The sequence below is a fragment of the Xiphias gladius genome, chromosome 22, assembly GCF_016859285.1.
Source record: "Xiphias gladius isolate SHS-SW01 ecotype Sanya breed wild chromosome 22, ASM1685928v1, whole genome shotgun sequence".
NCBI classification, from domain to species: Eukaryota; Metazoa; Chordata; class Actinopteri; order Istiophoriformes; family Xiphiidae; genus Xiphias; species Xiphias gladius.
This window is the reverse complement of record NC_053421.1, coordinates 16562371-16585530: the sequence shown is the minus strand read 5'-3', so window position 1 is coordinate 16585530 and position 23160 is coordinate 16562371. Positions and strand designations below refer to the sequence as shown.

Below are 23160 nucleotides of genomic sequence, written 5' to 3'. Positions count from 1 at the left end.
CTCTGTGAGAGCCCAAGGGTCCCTCGGGAGAGAGATGAGGCCTTTTACCTGCCAAGAGGCTTTTTTGTCTGAACACACACACACGCACACACACACACGTATAAAATCAACTCAAATTTGGTCCTTTGTTTACTTTAAAAAAGTCTTTAAAAAACTAAAATGTTTGTTGTTTTTTTTTTCATTTTGTGTGAATGAGTAAAAAAAAATGGAAAGAATCAAAACACAGGACGCAGTCATGCAGATTAATCAGAACTATTTTATGATTTCAAAGTGCTGAACATAAAATCCAGTGAACCAAAGAGAAAGAAAAAATGAACAGGAAATTCAAACCAAAGAGGGACATTGAAAAAACAGCAACTTTTTTTCTTTTTTGTTTCTTCTTCAAAAAACAATGCACAACTCGTACCACAATATTTGAAAAAGCTAAAAACACTTCAAAATATTAGTTTTTTATATATATATATTTATATTTATATCTATATAATTTGCTTTTTTTCATATTTCAAACTGTTGCTGTGAGTGTGTGAGTGGGTGGTGGAGGCTCAGGGAGATTCCCATAGAGCCGCAGTCTGAGACACAAACACAGGTCGAGCTTTTTTGACAGGCTATGGCAGCTCTTGACAGCTTATAACACACCATGCATATGATCCTGGCTTCTCTAAGCGTACACAAAAAGACAGTATGCAACCATGTCCTCCACACTCTCACACGGCCTCCACAATAGAAACAAATAGAAAAAGAGCATGACTGTGGAATGTTCCACCCCTGGACGTACAGCTATCTGTCGAGCACCCTCCTCTCCCCGACTCCCCGCCGTCCACCAGGCAAGCAGGTAGGGTGTGTGTCTGTGCCTCTAGCCCTTCTCAGGGTGTAAGTGCTTCAAAAGCCAATTTCTGTCCATGTTCATTCCTCCATACTCCTACTTGACCTATGATTTCAAAATGAGTTGATTAAAAAAAAAAAAAATTAAAAAAACATACTAGAGCAAGTTCAAGTCTGGGTGACTCAGTCATCAATTGTTAGTGCACAGTATCTCCTCTGCTGTCTAAAGCCCGACGGAGACTGTCTCTTTTTCTTTTAGCTACTGACAGTACAGGACAAGTCTTTGTATTAAAATAATTTAGAGTTTGAAATTAAACCGTTCCTTCTCCGTCTCTTCCTTTTGTGATGAGATAGCACTTAAGAAATTGCACTTGGAATCAAGAGCCCAACAGCCTCTTCCATGTGTTTATGAAATATCTGTGTCCTGCTGTGTGATGTTTCTGCACATCTGCGCTTACACTGTCTGACCTCTGACATTTCGGTACATTTTGGTATGAAAATGCCCTCTTCCTCCTTTCAGCCAGAGGAAGTAGAATACACAGCAACTTGTGTTTCACTGGGACATCTTCAGCTTTGATAACATTCGATCACAATGACACCTCCCCTTCCCTCCTTACTAAAAAGAAGTCCTCAGACTGGATGAGCCAGGCCAAAACACAGATAAACAGCACTCATAAACCTTGGTGTTCATTCTGTTTTTTTGCTGTATGAGCTGCCACCCAGACGGAGAGAGGACAGTAAAAAGTCATTTTTCCATCGTCCTTCTCAGCCTCCCCGATGTGAGAAAAACAGGAGGATCAAATAAAAAGTGATAAAGCATTTGAGTAATAGTCTTTTATACCGGTGTAAAGCATTTAGTTGGTTGTCCGTTTGACTGAAAAGGCATTCTTGATTGTTGTCCTGCTGCGTTGAAAGCATTTGATTGGCTCTCTCTGCTCTGCGTCAATCAGAGGGGAGCGAGTCTCTCTTCTGGATGTGTGTGCGTGCTCTTCGGGGGGAAAAGGCCTGAACAGGACAAGACGTCGGTCTTTCTCTGTGTGGTCAGCCCGGGCTGTCAGTAGGGCAAAGTGTCCAGGAACCTGTCAATCAACGGTGGGGGCGGTACCAGATCCTCCAGCTTCAGGTAGAAGATTCGTTGAAGGCCCTGGGTTCTCTGGGAGCGGAGCTCTGCCCTTAAGCCCAGAATGCGACTCAGAGGGGGCGCAGCCTTAGACGAGGAGGAAGACGGGCCACAGCCCAGGTGGTCTCTGAGACAACAAATCACTTTATTCTGCAGCTCCTCAATCCGCTTCGAGTCCTTCAGACCTGGGACTTGCTCTGTGGAAAGACAGAGAGAGACGTTAGGAGAATAATTCATTAAACGGCAAAAATTAAGTCAGTGGAAAAAATAAATACACACACATAGATCAGAGCTCATTCAGCTGAAAGAGCATTAGCTACATCTTCTTTTATATTGAATTCCACCTCATTAGCCTGTATGGCTCATGTTCTTAACAGGCCTTAACCTGTCTCACTCACTACAGATCAATACACAGTCTAACCTAATAAGCCCCCTGCACACTGTTTACGTACACTCACACACACACAAACACAAACACGCACCATACATATATATATAAACATTTGCACACACACACACACACACACACACACACACACACACACACACACACACACACACACACACACACACACACACACACACACACACACACTCACAGAGACACACAAATAGTCTCTGCAATGTAAGACACTGACAGAAACAAAAGTGCTCAACAATTAGCTGATTATTCGGCCCTGTGAGCAGCCAAATGAAATTAGAGACACACACTCACACATACGCACAAACTGCTGCCCATAGCAACTCCAGTGGCACCCGTACCAAGCTTAATGTGACACTAACTCATTCTGCAGAGAACAGGGTGTCCAGCCCCACACACACACACACACACACACACACACACACACACACACACACACACACACACACACACACACACACACACACACACACACACACACACAGAAGCTGGTCCCTGCTGCAGGGAGGCTGTTGCTAAGACCAGTCTCACATTGAGGTATCCATTATCTGAAGCTTATTTATTGTTTGTTTATGTGACTCTTTTGTTTGTTCTGTGTTTTTGCGGCTGCAGAGTCACTCCAGCCCTCCTTTCACCGCGGCTTTCAGACCTCTCACACGCTCTCGCTTCCCTCTCTCTTCACTCTCGCTATCCTTTCTTTCTCTATGTGCACCAGCTCCTGGGGAGGAGGATCGATGACCGCCTTTCTGCACAGGCCACTCTGAAGCGGTCGATTGCCTGGTGGCTTTGGCTGCTCTGTCGTGGTAGTACGCTGTGTGCTTTGCCGAGGTGGCAGAGCGCCACTGAGAACAGCGCAGACACCATTCCGGAGCTCTGCTCCACGGTGGGCTGGTCGATCAGGCACAGAGTTAAGTGCTCCCCCAGAGATTGAGGATAGGGTTGGAGGGCTTAGACGGAGGAAGAGGAGGTGGACGAAGAGGAGGAGGCGGGGGCAGGGTGAGGGGTGAATAAGGGAGCTGTGAGTGGGGGGAGGGGTATTTTACCCATTACGCATTTATGTACGGATTCAGACGCTGACGTGAAGGTGTAAAAAATGAAATGTGAACACTTAATTGCACAGGCATCCTCTGTCACCTTGGGCTACATAGGTAATTGACTATTTCTAATGCATTTCTAATGTACTTTGCTGACAACTGAGCGCTCGCCTCTTCTGTTGCACCTCAGATGTCCGTTCGCAGAAAAGCTGTAACCCTCCCTCCATTTTTCACACATGCACACTGATTAGAGGGCCAGGTGTGTGGCAGGTGCAGCAGGTGCTTCTGGGTATCGAGTTCTTGTTTCAGGCAAGGACGTGTGAGAACACGCATGACCATGAGTGTTTTTGAGCGTATGTGTGACGTTAGTGGATGTATCCACCTGATCATTGTCACATTGAATCATCCACAGACAAAGCTCTGGACAAAGGAAAGAAGTGTGTGTGCGGTATGATGGACAGCAATTGTTTGTGTATAGTAAAGAGGGACAGCTGTGTGCCTAATAGCAATATGCGTTTAAAGACTTTGAAAACAGGCTGCTATTTTTATTTATTCTATTTATTTTCTCCTGATAGTGACTTTGAGATTCGAAATCTGATGTTACTGGCTTGTGTTTTTACCTGTGAGCAGTACGAGGGCGGCCAGGCAGGCAAAGGCAGAGGCGTCCAGGTTTAGGCTCTGGAGGTGGGTGGAGAAATCCCGGATGGAGTCCAGCCACTCTCCGAACCCACGAAGGCACTGGAACCTGTGCAGCACCAAGCCGTTACAGAACACTAGTTTATCCTCTGACAACATCGACCTGAGAATAAGAGAGAAAAAAGGAGATGAAGACTCTAGTTAGATCTCTCTTTCAATGAAACACTGTATTTTCCCTATGTATTGTAAATAAGGCTTGAGATACCAGGGCAAGGAAACAATTACAATAAAAACAATGAGAAAACCTGGCAGTATTTGCACTCACACACTAACGGCACACACATCAAACACAGGCATGCATTTGATTAAGGTTGTGTTTTCCAAATTATAGCATTTTAAAACATTCCTGTGTTTCCTTTTGGCAGGGTGGGGTGAAGGGTTAGGGCAGAGGGCTGCTCTATGTGTGTGTATTTGCAGAAAGGTAAACTGTGTTGGCTTTAATGTGCCCAGGCTGCGGTGTGCAATGGAAACACAAAGCCTTAATGAGGAAATGAAAAGGCTTCTCAGATGTATTTAACCATCAGTTACTCACGACACACAACATCCCACTCCTTTACCATCAAGCAGAGAGGGAAAGAGAACAAGCAGTGAATGAGGGAGGGCTATGACTGGTCCTTGTTAGTGCCTAAACGAATGGCATGGTTTTCTTCAGCGAGCTGGTACAGCCTTTAGTTGGTAGATCTCAAGAAGATAACAAAGGGCTGCACGGAGCTAAGACAGATTGAATATGCAGGACAAAGGCAGAAAGGCTGAAGTGGGTGGTTGGAAAACAGCTGATGGTGAGAATAGAGAGGGAGAGAGGAGGGGAAATTGGGGGAAAGAGGAGACGCCTCAAATTACACCCTGCACAAACATTGGTTTAGCAGTTATGAGGAGAAGATGAAATACCATTTGTGTCCAATTATCCTTACTACAGTTTAAAAGAGGTACTCCACCCACTAACAGCAGAGCACATGCATACAGGTGCTCACACATCATCAGCCTTGTCAGTCATACATTTCCATAGGAAGAAGAAGAAGAACAACAACAACAACAAACACAAACAAACAATTTGAACTAGATATCAGGGCCTAAATGTTGAGCTACCAACTAGAGACAGGGGAGAAAGATATAAAAGTAGAAGGAGGGAAAAAAAAAAGGGCAAGGTTCATGCAGGAGAGGATGCATATGTCAGGGAGAGACCCATCACCTGTCACTGAGAAGAGTGAAAGATGGATTTCTTTTTATCTTTAACCCTCCATGCTGTCTCTTATAGGCTGGGGTTTAAGTCAGCAGCCTTCTTTCACAAACCTGCATTATTGACTTCTTGTCAATCATCTTGCATGCAGTTTAACATTTTACACCACATTTTATAGCGGTATGACCCTAGGGAACACTCCCCTTAAATTTTCCCTTATTTGCAAATGGTAGGAAAGTGTACTGTATTCTGGTCTGCTCATTGCTTTAGTGCATTTATATTGAGCAAAATTTAAATCAAGTATGGCATCAGTTATGGCATCATTATTTTTAATGTAAAAAAAAAAAAAGTCTTTTTTACACATTTCCCTCAACTTTGGCAATAAATAGTTTACATTTTTATAATTTTATTATATGCAACATTATGCATTTGAATGATGGGTTGACAGATTGATGCTGCAAAATGGGATACATTTATCTTCTACTTCCATTTCAGTGTCTGTGGGTCTTAGCTGGATAGTGTCTGCATATGCAGGTTAAAAAAAAGGCTAAGACTTATTTCAAAATAATTTCACCCATGTCTGATCGTAAAACATGAGGAAAACTATAAAGACAGGCTGGCAGACAAGCAGACAGGCAGATGCATGCACACACACGCACAAACAAACACACACACACACACACACACACACACACACACACACACACACACACACACACACACACACACACACACACACACACACACACACACACACACACACACCCACACAGCTGGATGTCTGCCATGCATTCCACTCACCCCTGACTACACTGTCACCACGGTAATCAACCAATAACCACAGAAACTGTTTGGTAACGGGGTGCTTACAGCAATGCCGGTCCAGAAGAGCGAAGCAAATTTACTCTACACACGCTGAGCACACACAGACACACACACTCACAGGCACACAGACATACGCTTGCACGGGGGTCTGCGAGGCATCTGAGTTCAACACGGGGTCAATGCAGGGCCGCATCAACAGTGAGATGGGAGTGTGGACCGCGTCCTTTGCTCTCATGGAACATGGAGAAAGTAAGACAGTGCTGTGTTTGTGTGTATTTTTCTCTGTGCCGTGGGAGTTTGGCTGATGCAGTGAGCTGAGCAGTGTGTGTGAGCATGTGTGTGTTTGATAGAGGCCCCTATGAGTCCACCATTTAGCGTGAGTCAGAGTCCCAGCCTGATCCCCCTCCTGCGGGGACTGTGATGCCACCACCCATCCTCTACCCACCCTGCACCTGGACCTACACTAGGAGGAGGAGAGAAAGTTGGGATTCCTCATCATCCGTGTGTGTGATTTTGTGTGTGTGTGTGTGTGTGTGTGTGTGTGTGTGTGTGTGTGTGTGTGTGTGTGTGTGTGAGTAAGCACGCTTGTGTGTCTGACTGTGTTGGTTTCTGCCCTAGACGACAGCGCAGACAAAAGGATGAGCTTGTAGCCCGACCCCCCTCCTCCCCATAAATTTAACCAGCCACATGCCTTACGAGAGCAGACCAGTAACCCAGGGAAATTCTGAAGCAAAGATGGGCCGGGGCAGTCATAATGGCACCACAGGTATCCACAAGTGAGGCACACACATGCTTTCACACACATATACACACACATGACGCATGAAGTAAATGAAGTTGATTCTCTTTTCATTTCAGTAAGCTGAATTGAATATTTAATTCCTTCCATAAGAGCCCTTTTAGTTTCTCAGCTGACTACCTTTTAGATGGAATTGATCCTGTCAATTCACAGTTCACAATGTCAGCACAGTTTTAGCCTGAAGAACACACACAGAGCTCTCTGTGCGTCACATATCAGATGAGCGGAGCGGAACTCTGTGGGTGTAGCTGCTGTCATAGCTACAGACTCCATTCATAATTTGGTTCATATGGCGATTACTCAGCTCCACTCCTCCTACTCTGGAGATACACCAACACAGCAGCATGCGGCATTGCCAGCACAGTTACACACTGTACTGTAATGGTAAAGGATATCAACTACCTGTTGTTCTTAACACAATGTGAGATGCCAAATGAAGTTAAGTTGCTGATAAACCCGTGGGTGTGTTCTGGAAATCATGTGCAAGAAGTAATCCTACACCTTTTCAGAGGTCCGGTGTGTGTGGAGACTTGCATACAAGTTTTAAAAAAAGGTCAAATTAAAAGTGTTAAAGTTCTCATGCATCATATCGTCATGCTGTTTGTTCCGGTACAAAACAGGCTCCAATGTCCGCCCTCTTACCTGTGAGCCAGTCGCAGGACGAACAGCTCCAGAAAAGCCGAGTCTATGAGAAGGTTCTGATCGTCACGCTGAAGCTCAGAGAAGCCGGGCAGCCGGTCAGCCCAGCACCGCGTGGTCTCCATCGAGATGGTGAGCAGCCTGTAGAAGAGCTGGATGTGCTCGGCATCTGAGGAGGAGGAGGGAGGGTCGGCAGCACTGAACTATGGGACACAGAGAAAGAAGAGAAATTACTGAAAAAACTAGACCAGACACTTAACTGGCTATATTTCAAAATGAACACATGCATTGCTGTAGCTGAAATGAAATGAGTCGGGTGTTGGGGGCACCTGGCTGTAGTCGAGGTCACGGGGCGTGCAGTGGGAATAAGCCCTGAGCAGAGCGGAGAGCAGGCTGAGGGGTGGAGAAGGAGGAGACGCTTCTGTCTGCAGGGGGCTCTTTGGTTTGGAGGGCAGACGGCCTCGGCGCCCCTTCAAGCTATCAGTACGTACCACTGTCAACCAGAAAAGATAGAAGACAAAGGGGGCAAGAATGAAGAAGTTGTTCCTTTGATAATATGTATGCATGCATGCACAAAGAACCTCTATTCTCTTACTGATCAGCTTGTTATCAGTATTGGAATTATGACTGAAAGGGAGCTCTTTATGCAGGAGCTCTCCAACATTCCCACAATCCCTACACAGGAGGCCACAAGCCAGCAGATGGCAGTGAAGCTGTTCTATGGGCTACAGACCTGCCTTAACGGGAAAGAGAAGTGTGTGTGTATGTGGATTTGGGTATTACATGACATGTAAGACAGGTGAGAAACCTCAGGGAAATGAGGACAGTATGAGTCCAATGCTCGTTTTACACATCATCAAAACATCTCTACGCAGCAAGTCGGCTACACCAGACCTGGTGACACAAATGAAGACATGGAAAGTGTGACGATCCTGGAGCAGGGTGGTCACCTTTCAAAGCTTTAAAATCATCCCAGTGTTCAGAGGTTTAGAAGGTACTTATTGGTATGGCTTATTTTTCTACTTTGCTTCCTCAACTGGAGGATGAAGGGCTGTGTGTGATGCTGCCTCAGGCCAGGTCTTTGCTGACCTATTAATCCATAATTCCAGAGAAAAACTTAATCTTCATGGGCTGGAAGTCTGATTTTTGTTGCACCATCCAGGTAGTTGTAGGCTCCCTGATCTGTTTTAGGTGTTTTCATTGGGTATCATCTCTTACCTTCCTTCACCATGCCCACGCTCAGACACTTCTGAAAGCGGCAGTACTGGCAGCGGTTGCGTCTCCTCTTGTCCACAGGACAGGTCTTGCTGGCCAGACACACATACTTGGCGTTTTTCTGCACTGTGCGCTGGAGAGAGAAGAAAGAGACATACCGCTAATCAGCCTCCAAACACAATCATCCACATAATATTTGATTTGTTTAATTCAATTTCTGTTTTTTCCCCCCTCCCCGTCAAAGAATGAAAGCAGAAGCTCGCAGGTCAGATTTTAATTACGCGCTGAAAGGCGGCGGTGACATCAGTATAATTAGATAAAATTAATTTTCCAACAAGACTCGCCTGCAGGAGGGACAATTTTATTAGCGCCGGAGCTGACAATGGGGACCGAGCGCGTGGCGTGCCGAGGCGGGTCCCACGAGACGGGGGACAGCGGCCGCAAGAGCTGCGTGATCAGATTGTTTGTGAAGCTCGCGGGTCAACTCGTGGCACCTCCAGGGCCGCGCGCATCGCGCCTCTCTCAATGGGCCCCGCGGGATCTGTTTTCTCCTCGGCTGGCTCGCGCGATTATTACTGACCTTATTAAAATGAAATCAGAAACGTGCCACGTGGGAGCCGGGCGCGCTCTCCGCGCGGATGAAAGACAATAATAACAGAGATAGTAGTGAATGCCATTACGCTCCCGCGCTCGATCCTGCGCGCTTGGGACTGGACAAAGTTCCGTATAAAGACTTGGTCAGGTGTTCTCAAGGTGGAAGAGGTGCACTAATGACTCAATGAGAACTCCCCTGAGGGGAATTTGAAGTATTTTCACAGCCAGACCTTCGTTTTTATAGTGCAGTGTGAAAATGCAAGATAAGTCTACTTAAAGTAAGCAGTTAGATCATTATCCTTAGTGTGATCAAACATAGACCTATAGGCTACTATCAGTTCTTGTGTCACAAACCCAGTGAGGCCTCCTGGGACTTCCCAATGTTTGCAGGCGTCGTCTGCACAAAGATTAAAACTCTTGGGCAATCCTGCGCTTGGGCTGCAACCCCGTTGCCACAACTATTACATTCGGAAAAGAAAATACAGTTGCACTACAGCTGGGCTACTGTCATTTGCAACGTGTTTACGTTTCATATACGCTGTCACGCTGTGACTCCAGTAGTCCGCTCAGGCACGACAGCATCAGAACAAACTGTAAATTAAACAAACGGAACGCACGGAAAGTGTCGCGGCTTCCCCTTCTTCTTAAGCGCCTCTAAAACACATCAAAATAAATAAATCCAATTAGGAACCCCTCGTGCCACACATGCCCGTGCCCCCGGGAGACCAATAACACACCAATTATTTCATATGCTCCGGCGCGAGTGCGTAACTGGCGCGTAATGGGCGCTTGCGCCGGATGAGGGTGGTTACCATGGCATCGCAGATCACTGTGAATGTCTCCCTCTTATCGCTTCGATAGCCAGTGACCCGTGCGCGCGGGGATAAGTTAGTTATGGTCATTAATATGGTTGAGGCAAAATAGCATCCGCTTTGTGGGAGTACGAACTGAAAATAAAGCTGCAAGAGAATCTGGATGACGCACCGCGCCTCAACATGCCAGCATTTATTTACACCTTGACAACTCTGCATTGAGGCCAACGCAAAGTTTACGGACATGAACACTGTCTTTCTCGTGCATGTTGTTCTGCAGCGCGGTCAAATTAACACGCTTGAGCGTGTTAATCAAATGAACGCACATTTTGTGTGGAGTGATACTCTGAAGTCGAGATTTTAAGGACAGCTGTGATTTTTTTCTTTTTCTTTAACTAAAAACAGTTGGTGTTTTTCCTGCAGCGTATTGCGGGCTCAGGTGAAAGTGGTGCAGGCTGAGATGACCCTGGTGCTTGTTTGAGGAGGAAGTTCTTCCCCTCTGTGACCTCAGGGCCTAATTTATACATAGCTGGTTCCAAGAAAAGCCTGAGTTTGAAATGATCAATTAAGGTTCTGATAAATTAAGCTCTCATGTGAGTGCTGGCCTGTCTCATGCTGTCTCCTGTCTCTCGCCACTGCTGTGTCTGTGTGTGTGTGTGTGTGTGTGTGTGTGTGTCTGGGTTGGGGGGTAGGGTGGGGGGTGGGGCTCTTGTGACTTTCTAATAAGTAGCGTGGAGCATGACATGCATCTCAGCAGAGACACCACACATCAGAGTTAATACTGCGTAACTCACTAGTCTCTGATACTCATCAACGGGCTGCCTCCATAAATATGCAGGTGAATACACACACGTGTGCGCACACACACACACAGATCAAATTATCTCAATATGATTATCAACTCTGTAAATCCTTCTTGTTCTCTGTACATTGCCAACTATTTAGGCCAACCTATAAGTGTGTGTGTGTGTGTGTGTTAGAGTGTGGAGTATACGTTATTCTTGTTTTATTAATGTCATCTGCCACTACCGGGATAAAATATGACAGATTTCAAATTTGCTTGCTATCAGAAACTGAAATTTTAGGGTAACAGTAGTGTTTGTGTGGGCAATGACTTAATTCAAGTGAAAAAAGAAGTCAGAATTGAGAAATTAGTTATGTGCACCAGAGGCACATTCACAAAAGAACACACGTTACAGAAGCTCACATGATGTGGGTGTTTTGGGGGCAGGATGGAGACATGCAGAGGCATATTTCTGACATGTAACATGTGCTAATAGCCTTGGCTTAAATTAAAAGCCTTTAGGGACTTTGTTCAACCTCCTCCTCCCGCTGTCTCTTCTATCCCCTCCTCTCTTCTGCCTCTTAATCGGAGGCAATCAGACTGTCTGCAGAGAGAGTTCAAGTGCGGTGTGTAGAAAAAAAAAATATGTGTAGGTATCTGTGCGCTGATTTGATTGTTTATGTTCTTTATGGAATAACTTCATGTCTTTATTTTTACACCTGATTAAAACTGGTAAGGCATGCACAGACACAAACATATGTCTGTGTCTGTGCAAGCGTACGGGTGTTTATCTGGTAGGATTTGTGTTTCCTAAATGAATAAAATGATCAACTTATTTATATCATATGTGCATTTCAGTGATAAAGGTATGTATATGTTACCATACAGCTTGCTTTTCACTGTTCTTACACCACTACACTGCCACCTCTCAACATTTTTATGACTTACATGTGGTGCAAGCAATAAAAAATTAAAATCATGTGCAATGAAATGAGCTGACCGTGTATTTTGACTGATAAAAGTTCAGCTAAAGTAAATCACTGGTTAGGACAGTGGGTGCATAAATATAGGTCACTTTTTAATGTCCTTTTGTTTCTAACACAATGTTCGTGTTTTTACTGACAAGTGTCATCTAGTTTTTAATTTTAAAAATTCAAATTCTGAATAGGTTCACTAAATTAATGGACACCAGTGAATGGAACACATTATTCTGCCAAAAATAATAAACAGGAGACAGTAACTAGTTGTTTAAGAGGTAAAATTAATTCACAGTGAAAATGTGTTTTAAATTGCACTAATGAAATAACAATAATTTACAGCAAACCTCTACTATGGTTTAATATGTAATAGCTATTCAGGAATAATTAAATTTAATCAGGAAAATATTTTTAGGGGACAATAAAACCATCAGGATAATGGACATAATGTGCTTGATAATATGAATATTGAAAAAAAGCATGTGTGTGAAAGGTATGTTTTAGTTTCTGCCTTTAAATCCTCTACTGCAGAGTGTAACAGAGTAAAAAATATGCACATGATACTGTATGAATAAAATGTTTTTCTATATGTGAATGTGCGCTTGTGTGCATATGTTGTGTGCGCGTGGCTGGTTGCATCTGCATTTGTGTGTGAAGGAAACATAGTGAGGTTTGACAGGCTGCGTGGCTGCTGAGCGCTACAGCAAGCAGACAGCCCACGGCCTGCTGCCACCAGACGCTGCTTTCATTAATTACTAAATAAAAACAAATTGTGAAACTAATTGAGAAGAAGGATAATTCATTTCCACCTACCAGAGGCATTATTCAATTACCTCTGTGTTTTCACCCTCCTTCTTGCTGTCTCTTAATTTCGCTCTCTTGTCTCATGCACCCAATAGAATGCTTAACAAGTGTGCCGGAAAACATTATGTTTCAAAAACTGCGCAAAGGGATTACTTCAGTGTAAGTGAGTTTGAGGTTACTGTAATTTGACGGAGTTATTGTACCACTTGCACGTGTCAGATAAGTTTGTGTTATGTCTATTGTCATATATGACTTGCACAAGGAAAAGGAAAAGTGAGTCTTGCTAAAAACTGCCTGTCAAACTTTGCGTCGAATGTGGGAGCGCGTGTGTGGTAACGAGGGAGGTGAGACACCTAGATGACAAGTTTTAGACTGAATCATTTGACGGAACACACTTCAAACTGACTAATATCGTCCTGAGTATTATGTCAGTGAATTTACGTCAATTTTGAGGCCACTGATTCACTACAAAGACGCTGAAAGGAATATTTAATTTTAAGTAGGATTCCTTTTCCTTTTTCTCACTGCACTTTATTTCAGAGTGGCTGACTGTCAAGAGAGAAGGGCAATTTTCCCTGGTTGTCTGTGCTCTAATGTAACACAAGCAATCACACAGACACACACAAACAAACAGACGCACACACACACACACACACACACACACACACACACACACACACACACACACACACACACACACGCACACGCACACACAGGCCATACCTATGCACACTTTGCCCACTTGGTTGCTCGGAGAGACGACCCCTGTGGGTGTGTTTTGCTCTCGTAATGACTTTAAAGATGATTTAGAGAGCACGGAGTAGGGTGTAGAGTGGGAGGGAGGCAAATGCAAGAAAATTGTTCCTTTTCACAGCTACTTCACAGATACTGGGTTATATTTTAAGGTGGAATGTCAGTCAAGAATGTGACTGTGAGCATCTGATTGTGTGTCTGTTGGTGGGACTAAAAGCACAGAGGTCAGAAACAAGATGAATGGATACTTTAAAAGACTTTTAGGAATACAAAAGAAGAGGAGTTGGACTTGGCACATGTCTAATTAGAAACCATGAGATCCACTGATATAATACTTGAGTTAGCCTATTCCAAAAAAGGACAGAGGTACCGATTCAAGCAGTTTCAAGCTCTGATGATGCTTTTAAAAGTAAAAATGAAGGTCTGAAATTCCAAAAATTCCTCTTTTTTTAGGAGTACTCTCATATGACTTATTAGCTTTGAACGGTTTTTACCTTGAAGAAGCCTTTGCAGCCCTCACAGGTGCGTACGCCATAGTGCTGGCAGGCCGCGTTGTCCCCACACACTGCACAGGTGCCCTCTCCTTGGGGGCCACGCGGGGGAGGCGAGGGCAGGCTGTCCCCTAGTAAGGGGCCACAGGGCCCAAGAGCCAGGGAGCGGAAGGCAAGGCTGCTGCCCCCAGCCCCACGGTGCAGCTGGTACATGGGTTGCTCCAGGGGGGGACCGTGAGGATGGGAGACCGAGGATGATGAGGAGGAGGAGGAGGAGGAGGTTCGAACCAGTCCGGCTCCCATACTCTCATAGCCGCCGACGCTGCTGCCGCTGTGGGGTGGCGAGTGCTGGTAGAAGTGCGGAAAGCGGGGCGACTTGAGGGGGCCCGTCTCCAGGCTGGAGCCCAGAGAGTGTGGGTGCGATGGAGGAGCCAGGGAATGCTCGTCCCACAGGAAGGAGGTGCCAGGCTGGGGGGGCAGGGACGGGGTAGTGGGAGTGGAGGGGGGAGACTGTTTAAAGTACAAGGTGGAGGAGGACATGGCCTCCAGTGCCGGACCAGTCGGGTAGCTCTCCTCCTCCTTTTTGATGGTGGGCCTGTGTGCCGGCATCTGGTAGAGGCAAGAGGATTTGGGCTCGTAGCTCCCCTCCACAAAGACGTTGAAGCTGGGGAGGGAGGTGGTGGCGGCCGCGGCAGAGATCTCACCCCCGCCCAGGTCCAGCTTGGTGTAGTCAGGGGTCATGAGGTCGGAGCTGTAGCTGTCGCCCTGGTAACCGAAGGACTGGCCAGAGTAGGCAGAGCCTGGAGGGGCGGGCCCGTACTGAGCCTGCACACAGGGCATGTCTGCCAGGGAGAGAGAGCACACACGTAGGTCAGAGCTGCGTGGCACATCAGACCACATGTAATCCAAAAACCTTTCATTCAAAAAGCATTTTTATGGTGTTAGTAGGGTACAGCTGTACGGCAACAATCATTAGTCAGAGAAGAACGTTTAATGACATAATAGTTAAACAAGGATTTATACAGAGAAGCACGACTTCAAGAGGGAGATTGCCCACAGACGCACAGTAGAGGAACAACCCTACAGTAAATTTACAGGATAAAGACTCTGCTGGTAGCACATGCACACAAAGGTAGTGCTTAACAGGGCAACAATTAAACAGTGAATGACAGTGAAATTCTGCACAGCTCTATTGGAACAGGCAGTTGCTTTTTCTTTTGTTTTTTTTCTTTAGCTGTTCAGGTGCTAGAGATTTCGCAATGTTATGAACATTTTGTAAAAACACCTTTCAAGGAATAAAAAAATCTTTCCATTTACTGCCATTTACCCAATTTCCTGCTTTAAGACTTCTTGCACTTTGCTGAATAAGTAAAGCAGATATATTTGGAGCACACAAACACACACGCCCCTCTAACGCTGCTGATTCTGCCGCAGTTAGTTCAGTTAGAGAAGCTGCAGTTCATCAGTGCGCAGTTCTGAGGCAAAGCGGTCAAAGCAAAGATCAAATGCAAGTGTGTATATGTGTGTGTGTGTGTGTGGGTGGGTGTACTCTGGTTAGTCAGATGGCAAAGCAGATGAGATAACATTAAATAATAATGGAACCCCATGGTGGTGCTGGATGCTTGCTACAGAACCCTTACACACACACACACACACACACACACACACACACATATGCATACACCCAAATACATTCATACATACACACACACACACACACACACACACACACACACACACACGCACATACACTGATAAACGCAGACACACACACGGAGACACAGATATTTCCTCTAACTGCAGCAGACGCCAGTCGCTATGTCTTGAGTTTTCCCCTTGATTTAATTCTGGCACGGTCACAGCAGCAGGCCACCACCTCATCATCTGTGTGTGTGTGTGCCTGGACTATATGGTCCTGCCTTATCAAACCCCTTACGTAACACAGTCCACCTGCATCTGTGCGCGTGGTGCTGGGCGTGCGCGCGCGCGCGCGCGTGAGCGAGCGAGCGCCTGCGTGCGCTGCTGAGCGTGCGCGGGCTAATCAGTCATGAGTGTCAGCTCAGCCAGGGTTTTGTGTTGTTTGCTCGTCGCTCCTGAGCGGGGAACTGTCAACACAGCGCTGCTCCCATTGACGCCCAGCATGCGCGCGCTCTGCCGTAATCGCCCCGCTTTCCCGCCCGTCATGTTTGTCTAGTTAAATACGGGACATATCGGCCCCGCTGTTGTCAAAGCGCCCGCAAATACCTGCATCCAAACGCCCTCGCTCGGGCTCGGTCCGGGAATAAGAGGGTGTTACTTTTATTAGCCGCACTGATCCGTTTTCAACGAAATAAAAGTCCTCTAACTTCATAAAATCTAATTTTTCCTCCTATTCAAACAACTTCCACTAATGACCTAACAATAATACCTTTCTCAAAAATAGCCCACAACTTTTAGTTTGCGGTCATATAAGCCTAATAAACTACATGAACGTTACTCATAGAGGAAGCGGGCAGAGTGACACATTAATTTTAGCCGCACTGACTCAATTAAATCACAGCAACCTTAGGGCCAGTATGTGTTTTCGCTCCGGGCGCTCAAAAAAACAAAGGGCTGACTCAAAGCGTTAATTAAGTCAAAAAAAAAAAAAGAAAAAAAAAAGGGGGGGGGGGGTACACTCATCTACACAACTTTATTTATTCATTCGTTCCTTTAATATTTCTGTAGGTCTTTGAGTAGGTGTATTTGTTGATATAACCAAGAACCAAGGGAGCTGACACGTCAGACTGGACCCAGTGGGAAAAAATATGTAACACTTCTACAAATAATTTGAAAAGAGTCCCAGCCTAAAACCGTAATTTTCTCGGGTAATGTGAAAGTATACATCATTTTCAAACAATTCAGTGTTAAGTATATCGGACATAGCATATACAGAAAGAACTACAATACGTCTCCGTGGTGGATATTAAGAGGCACGATTTTTTTTTTTTTTTAATTGAGGAAATGAGTCAAGCTGCAGGCCTACGTGTGTTTGACGTCATGAAGTTTTTTTTTTTTTTTTTTTTTTTTTTTTCTACAAGTGACCAGCTCTTCTACCCACATGGAAAAACACACATGCAGCATTATGGGCGTCATGGGGCCTTTCTGGGCTCTACCTAAACACACTGACAACTGGTTAGGCATCAGAGGAAGAAGAGAGAGTCACGAGAGAAAAAAAAAAAAAATAATAACCGTGAGAGGAGGAGAGTGTAGTGACGAACTCGGTGGCTCTCTCTAGGTCGTGTCAGTAGGTCAAACCTCAGATCAGTGTTGGGGATTGGTGTGTGTGTGTGTGTGTACTATGTGTGTGTGTGTGTGTGTGTGTGTGTGTGTGTGTGTGTGTGTGTGTGTGTCTGCGCGTGTGTGTGTAGAGGCGTGGTGGGGGTGCGGGGGGGGGTATTTCATAGACACTATTTTATCCGTAGCTCCATTTTATAGGGTTCAAGTTGATTTTGAGACGACCCAGAGAGGCAAAACAAACAGAATGTACTTGACAGCTAACACCTTCTTCAAACTATGTGGATTATGATGTTTGTCTCCGTGTGCGTCAGGTGAGGAAGGAAGCTTCTGATGAGGTATTCTTTCATCGAATCTAATCTACAGACACACAAACACACACGCACACACGCACGCACGCACGCACGCACGCACACACACACACACACACACACACACACACGTATTTTCATCACTAATGATGTTCAAGATGTCAACATGAACCTGTATATGCTCATAATGCCAGTAACACGTGCCCTTATCCTGAGAAGAACCTGTAAAACCACTTGTGTCTGCAAATGTCTCATCCTCCTCGTTGCTTTACATTTGGTGGCGTGCCTCGCCTTCAGTCAGTAACCACGCACAGCCACGCACCCTCTCTCACAAAACTCACCAATACAAATAGAGCGGTATCAGTGGAGCATCTCCATTTTTTATGTCACCCAAGCAAATCTGTAGGGGAACCCTTCTACACTCCAACACCACCATCAGATTGCCCTTGTTACGCTTGCATGCAAGCATGTGTGTGTGCAAGCAAGAAGACAGACAACCCAAGCAGAGTCAGACACAGGTGGTGCAGCACAGTGAGGCGAAGGGAAACAGTCTCTAACCTCGAGGTGCGCATTTCAACTGGACAAACTGCAGCTGTTCCAATAACTGAGTGCGCTTGTTCATTGTCAGAATGCCATAGATCTAACAAATAAAAACATTAAGTTGCAGACATAAATACAAAAACACAGGATTTTTTTCTTTTTTCTTTTTGGTCTGTGATTTGTGAGATAAATTGTTTGAATTCAGTGGCCTCTCACACAATGACTAAAGTGATTTTTATACATGTGCAACACACAAATACACACTCGACGCACAGAGACACAATTACACCACCAGTGACTAAATGTGAATTACCTATAAATATCTAAATATCTTTATTTAGATGTGCCTGGTCTCACAGCTCTCTTATTTCTGCCAGCCTGTCTAAAGATTGAAATGTCAAGTCATTCCGCTCTGGCGAGCCGACACACAGAGAAGAGATCACCAGCATATTCTTAAAACTTTATCATTTGTTATGGAAATTTAATAGGCGTATACAGAAGAAATGGGGTAAAATATAAGCTATGATCTGAGTTAAATTCTGATTTAAGAACTAAGATGACTATAGACTTTTCGGGACTGTTGAGCATTTTTTTTCCCTGCACAAAAACATAACCAAACACCTATCACACCACAATAATTCTAGAGAGACGTGCGCCCCAATAGTCGCTCTTACTACAAAAGCATCAGCTGAAAAAAAAAAAGAGATGAAGTGGAGAGAGAAAGAAGGAAAGTAAAAGAAAAGATGAAACTGAAAAGGATGGTTTCGGGTCTGTACCTGGTGAAAGAGCTTCGCGCTGAATGGTGCTGGGTGTCCGGGATTGAGGGATGGCGTGGCTGCGGCCGGGACAGGGCTCCTGGAGCGGGGAGGACTCGGCGGGCGTCGCTGTGGAAGTGTCCGATCGCCGGGGCTCCGAGCTCGGCTGGGCGCGCTCTTCCGAACCTGTGACTGGAGGAGAGATGTCTGGGTTATAGACAGTGATGTGGCGGCAGGCTGAATAAAAAACAGAGGGGTACAGTCATCTCCACTCGGCGATTATCAAAACTTAGAGGCACTGAGCGGTAAGGTAGTATTGATGTTTTAGTATTTTTCTGATAAGGAATCCTGTCTTTACGTTGTTTCCCCAAAACTTTATTTAGCCGATTCTAGGTGATGTTGGAGTTCACAACATTCCCAATACCCCCAAAACATGTGGGCCCAGAGAAATGCTGCCACAATTCAAAGAGAATAAGCAACCATTTCATTTCACACTAAACACAGTTAACTATTTTCGAAAAATCTAATCTAAAAGATGAAGTCAGTAAATCGGATGAGAACAGGGAGAAAGATGAAAGAGCTTGCAAAGTATTTTGCGCACATCATAACCAGATGACATTATAGCCTACCGAAACGGTACAAATCATTGCATGTATCCATTCAAACCCATAGGAACACAAAGTAAGAGGAAGATTTACACATATAAATTAAACACAGCAATTTGGACGTTAAATATGACTTTGAATCAATGCTACAAAGAGAATATTAAGAACCACAACTGAGGACTTTTTGCTCATTTCAAGACATACACTTACGTGGGCGATAGGTTTCATTCTAACACTAAGCAGCGCTCCGTTATTGTTATAATTTTCATTTTGTGCTGCAAAAGACGAATTCGACCAGGGTAAAAACTACACACAACTTCTACAAATACAGACCTACAAAAGTGCTAACTTTTATAAAAGCAGTCTGTCCCAGTGCGTCCAGGCCATCGCTTTTCTTGCCTTCGAACACCACCGTATTCGCCTGCTCAGGGTTCATCCAGAGGGAGAGAGAAATGTGGAAATTTTGGAGAGACGGACCCGAAACCAAACCAGCGGACTCCTGTGCGCCGTGCGCCGTGCGCCTCCGACTCCCTCTCACTGCAGCAGGGCGCACAGTGGCCGGTGGATTTCAAGGCCCAGAGCGCCCCCTTTCTGTCACACACTCTCTTATAAACACACACACACACTCTCGCTCTCACTCTCTCTCTCTCTCTCTCTCTCTCTCTCTCTCTCTCTCTCTCTCTTTGCCAGACACACAAACCCTCCGGGATACGGTCAAGTTGGGAGACCACTCAGTCTCCCCGTTTGCATCTCAGTACTGTCTGTTGACAAGCCGGAGCCCTCATAGCCGACTATCAGGGGCTGCAGGCACCTGCAGCCCGCTGTCATCTCTTATCTTTGTGTCAACAGATCAAACTCGTCCACTTTGTGCTAAATAGAGGAGGCACATTCCCCCAAACTCTGGAATTACAGAACCACTCCGAGAGGAAACACTGGACTTTCATGAACTCTTTTGATTTTTTGCTCAGGACTTGGCCCTTACACAAATTTAATGCCTTCAAATATGTTGAAGTAAAGAAAAAAAAGACAAACCAGAGTAAACAAACAAGTCAGGCTGTATAACATTTATTTGATTATGGTTGATTTGGAACAGTTAAGCCATTATTCAATTCTGTATGAAACCATTTGTGAGCAGAAAAAAACATTCACGCCTAGAAAAAACTAGTTGGTTATACCAGCAGCAGTAATAAGATATTCTTTGATGCAATTCAAAATAGCCCCATTGTTACATAAACTTATGGAATTAAGAGTTTATTTGTGCGTAAATGCGCTCCTATCATAACCTCTGTGGGGGGTTAAAAGTGCCATATTCACTTGTAAATAAGAAAAAAAGAAACATATTTTCTCCGCAAACTGAAACTTTCAGTCTGTTTGTTTGTTTTGGTTTGTTTTTTTCCCTAAATGAACAAACGCCCCCCTCCCTCGTTTTCTTCTCAGACCAAGCCGGCCGGTGGAGATCTGGCCCTGCGCGCACCGGTAACCAAGAGAACGACACAAGAGCTTCAAAGCACGCGCCCCGGAGCGCCGGTAGCCCCCGGTAGCCCCTCGCACCAATAACGCCGGACAGCGCGAGGCTTCCAGCAAACAGAGACGGAGAAAAGAGAGGACATAAAGGAGAGACAGGAGAAATATGTGAGTACTGTAAATCAGCCCTGAGAGGGAAACTGTCAGAAGTGCCTACGTGCATGCGTAAACCTGAGTGTGTGAGAGGAAGACACGTAAAGCCAGCAAGTTACTGAAGTACCTTAACTCGGCGGTGGAATTTTTATTTTAAATTCTAAACTAAAGGCTTGGCAGCTGCCGAGTGCCTGTGTTGTCTTCGGGTGTTTTCTGGGGAATACTTCACAGAGGACCTCTGAAATTTGATGTAGCTCTCTGGTGAATGTATGGGGGTGTTCTTCCTGCGATCAATGGGAGGACAGGCCGTGTCCTCACGAAGACAGCGTGACTGCTAACATTGGAAACTGGCCACCAGCCGGGCGACAGCTCGTACTATGTGAATTAAGACTCTTTTGAGAGGAATTATCACCCTTACGTGGAGCTTTACACACCCCCCCCAAAAAAAAAAAAAAAAACCAGAACAGAGTCAAGAATCATACGGCTATACTTGCCTATCAATGACATGGCATATAAACACAAACACACCCACTATCCCACAGACACACACTCAGACGCAGCAGAACCGTGTCATACTCATAGCCTAAATCACTCATTAAGAGTACAACCTCCCCAGTAAATCCTACACGAGGCAAAAACCCCCACATGGCATGAAATCAAAGAGCTTTAACTCTCCTGTCTCTCGGCTCCTGCCTGAATTTAGGTTAGTCTATTCTCCACTCAGACCATTAGTGCGTCTGACTATTCATTGTGTGAGTGAGAGGCATCTCATTTCCATGACAACCAGAAAGGATATGATACCTTCCCAGCGCAAATTAAATTCGATTTCAGCTTCATTTGCTCTTGGTGACAACACACACACACACACACACACACACACACACACACACGGAGACACACACACGGAGACACACTCAGATACAACACGAGCTGCTTGCTGTACGCGTACTGGACCTTGACATATCAACAGGTTACACACACAAAGTTGGACAGACCAGACACGGATCATGATATCAAAGTATTAGTTGAACATGATACAAGATTCAGTTAATATAAGCTAAACCATGCATACGGCCGTGCGTTAATGTCTGGTTCAGCGTGAGTCTGGCAATCTAACAACCGAGCTAAACGGCCGAATAATAGCGATTCATTCATTCACAATTTACTTACTGGTTTGCCGTAGCGGTTCCGTCTTTACATGTGGTAATAACCTCGCATGAAGTATCCTATTTCCATCCAGAATAATCACCAAGAGTCGAAGTAATGAGGAGAAAAATACAGATATAAAAAAGCTCTTAGTGGTATTGGAGAGGCACAGGATGCATCGGCAGCAAAAAAAAAGTTCTTCCTCTTACTTTTTCTGAAGTACACAAAGTAGAAAAAAAGAAGTAAAAAAATAAAAAAATAAAATAAGATAAAAAAAATAAACTCTCCGAGTGTGAGGAGTGTGTCTGCGTCCGTTCCAGTGAGCTGAGTGTGTCAGTGCTGATGGGTGCTTTGCAAAGTGTTGGAGTTGTAACGCGGGTTTGTTTATGTGCGCCGTCTGAGGGGAGAAAGTCAAATAGTGCATTTATGTGGGCTCTGCCTCCACATAGAGCGGCTGGTATGCGCTACGTCAATGTGACGCCATGGGAGAGGTGACGTCACTCAAAGCAGAGCTCCCTCTCTCTGTACAGTACCAGACACATAAGCCCCGCGCGCATTGCCAGAGACTGAGCGAGACGGAGAGAGAGAGAGAGAGGGCGAGAGAGGGCGAGAGGGAGCGAGAGAGAGAGGCGGTTGGTTTGATGGTTGCAGGGGGAGGAAGCCGAGGGGGATCCGGCGGGCGAGCTTGCACCATTACTGGTTATGGCAGCCAGCCCACTCCATGCGCATTTGCCAGACTCCTCAGTTCAAATTCGAGCCTTAGCATTACAATGGAAACTGCATTCATAAGCTTAAACAACAGCAGCAAAACACGAATTTGCTTGAAAAACGACTGTAAAAAAAAAAAAAAAAAAAAATCGTATCTAAATAAATAAATAAAAGTTCCAATCACGTTAGTCACCACCTACTTTTTCAGTTGTAAGTGTAATAGCATCAGTTGCGGGAAGTAAGAACATTTACTCAGGTAG

At 45.1% G+C, this 23160-nt stretch overlaps 1 protein-coding gene across 2 annotated transcripts; it reads right to left on the bottom strand.

Moving 5' to 3' along the window:
* Positions 1-251: 251 nt before the first annotated feature.
* nr4a3 (nuclear receptor subfamily 4, group A, member 3) lies at positions 252-22396 on the bottom strand. Of its 2 annotated transcripts, none has more exons than XM_040118347.1 (8): positions 22217-22396; positions 18846-19016; positions 13967-14805; positions 8752-8881; positions 7863-8026; positions 7537-7736; positions 4018-4196; positions 252-2139 (listed from the first exon to the last, which is right to left on the bottom strand). In XM_040118347.1, exons 3-8 carry the CDS (start codon positions 14801-14803, stop codon positions 1877-1879), a joined length of 1773 nt encoding a protein of 590 aa, XP_039974281.1. In that variant the 5' UTR covers positions 14804-14805; positions 18846-19016; positions 22217-22396; the 3' UTR covers positions 252-1876. The 2 variants fall into 2 exon arrangements, with proteins under 2 accessions (XP_039974281.1, XP_039974282.1); XM_040118348.1 differs by lacking the exon at positions 22217-22396 and adding an exon at positions 18088-18169 and having other exon boundaries at positions 18846-19010.
* Positions 22397-23160: the final 764 nt, after the last annotated feature.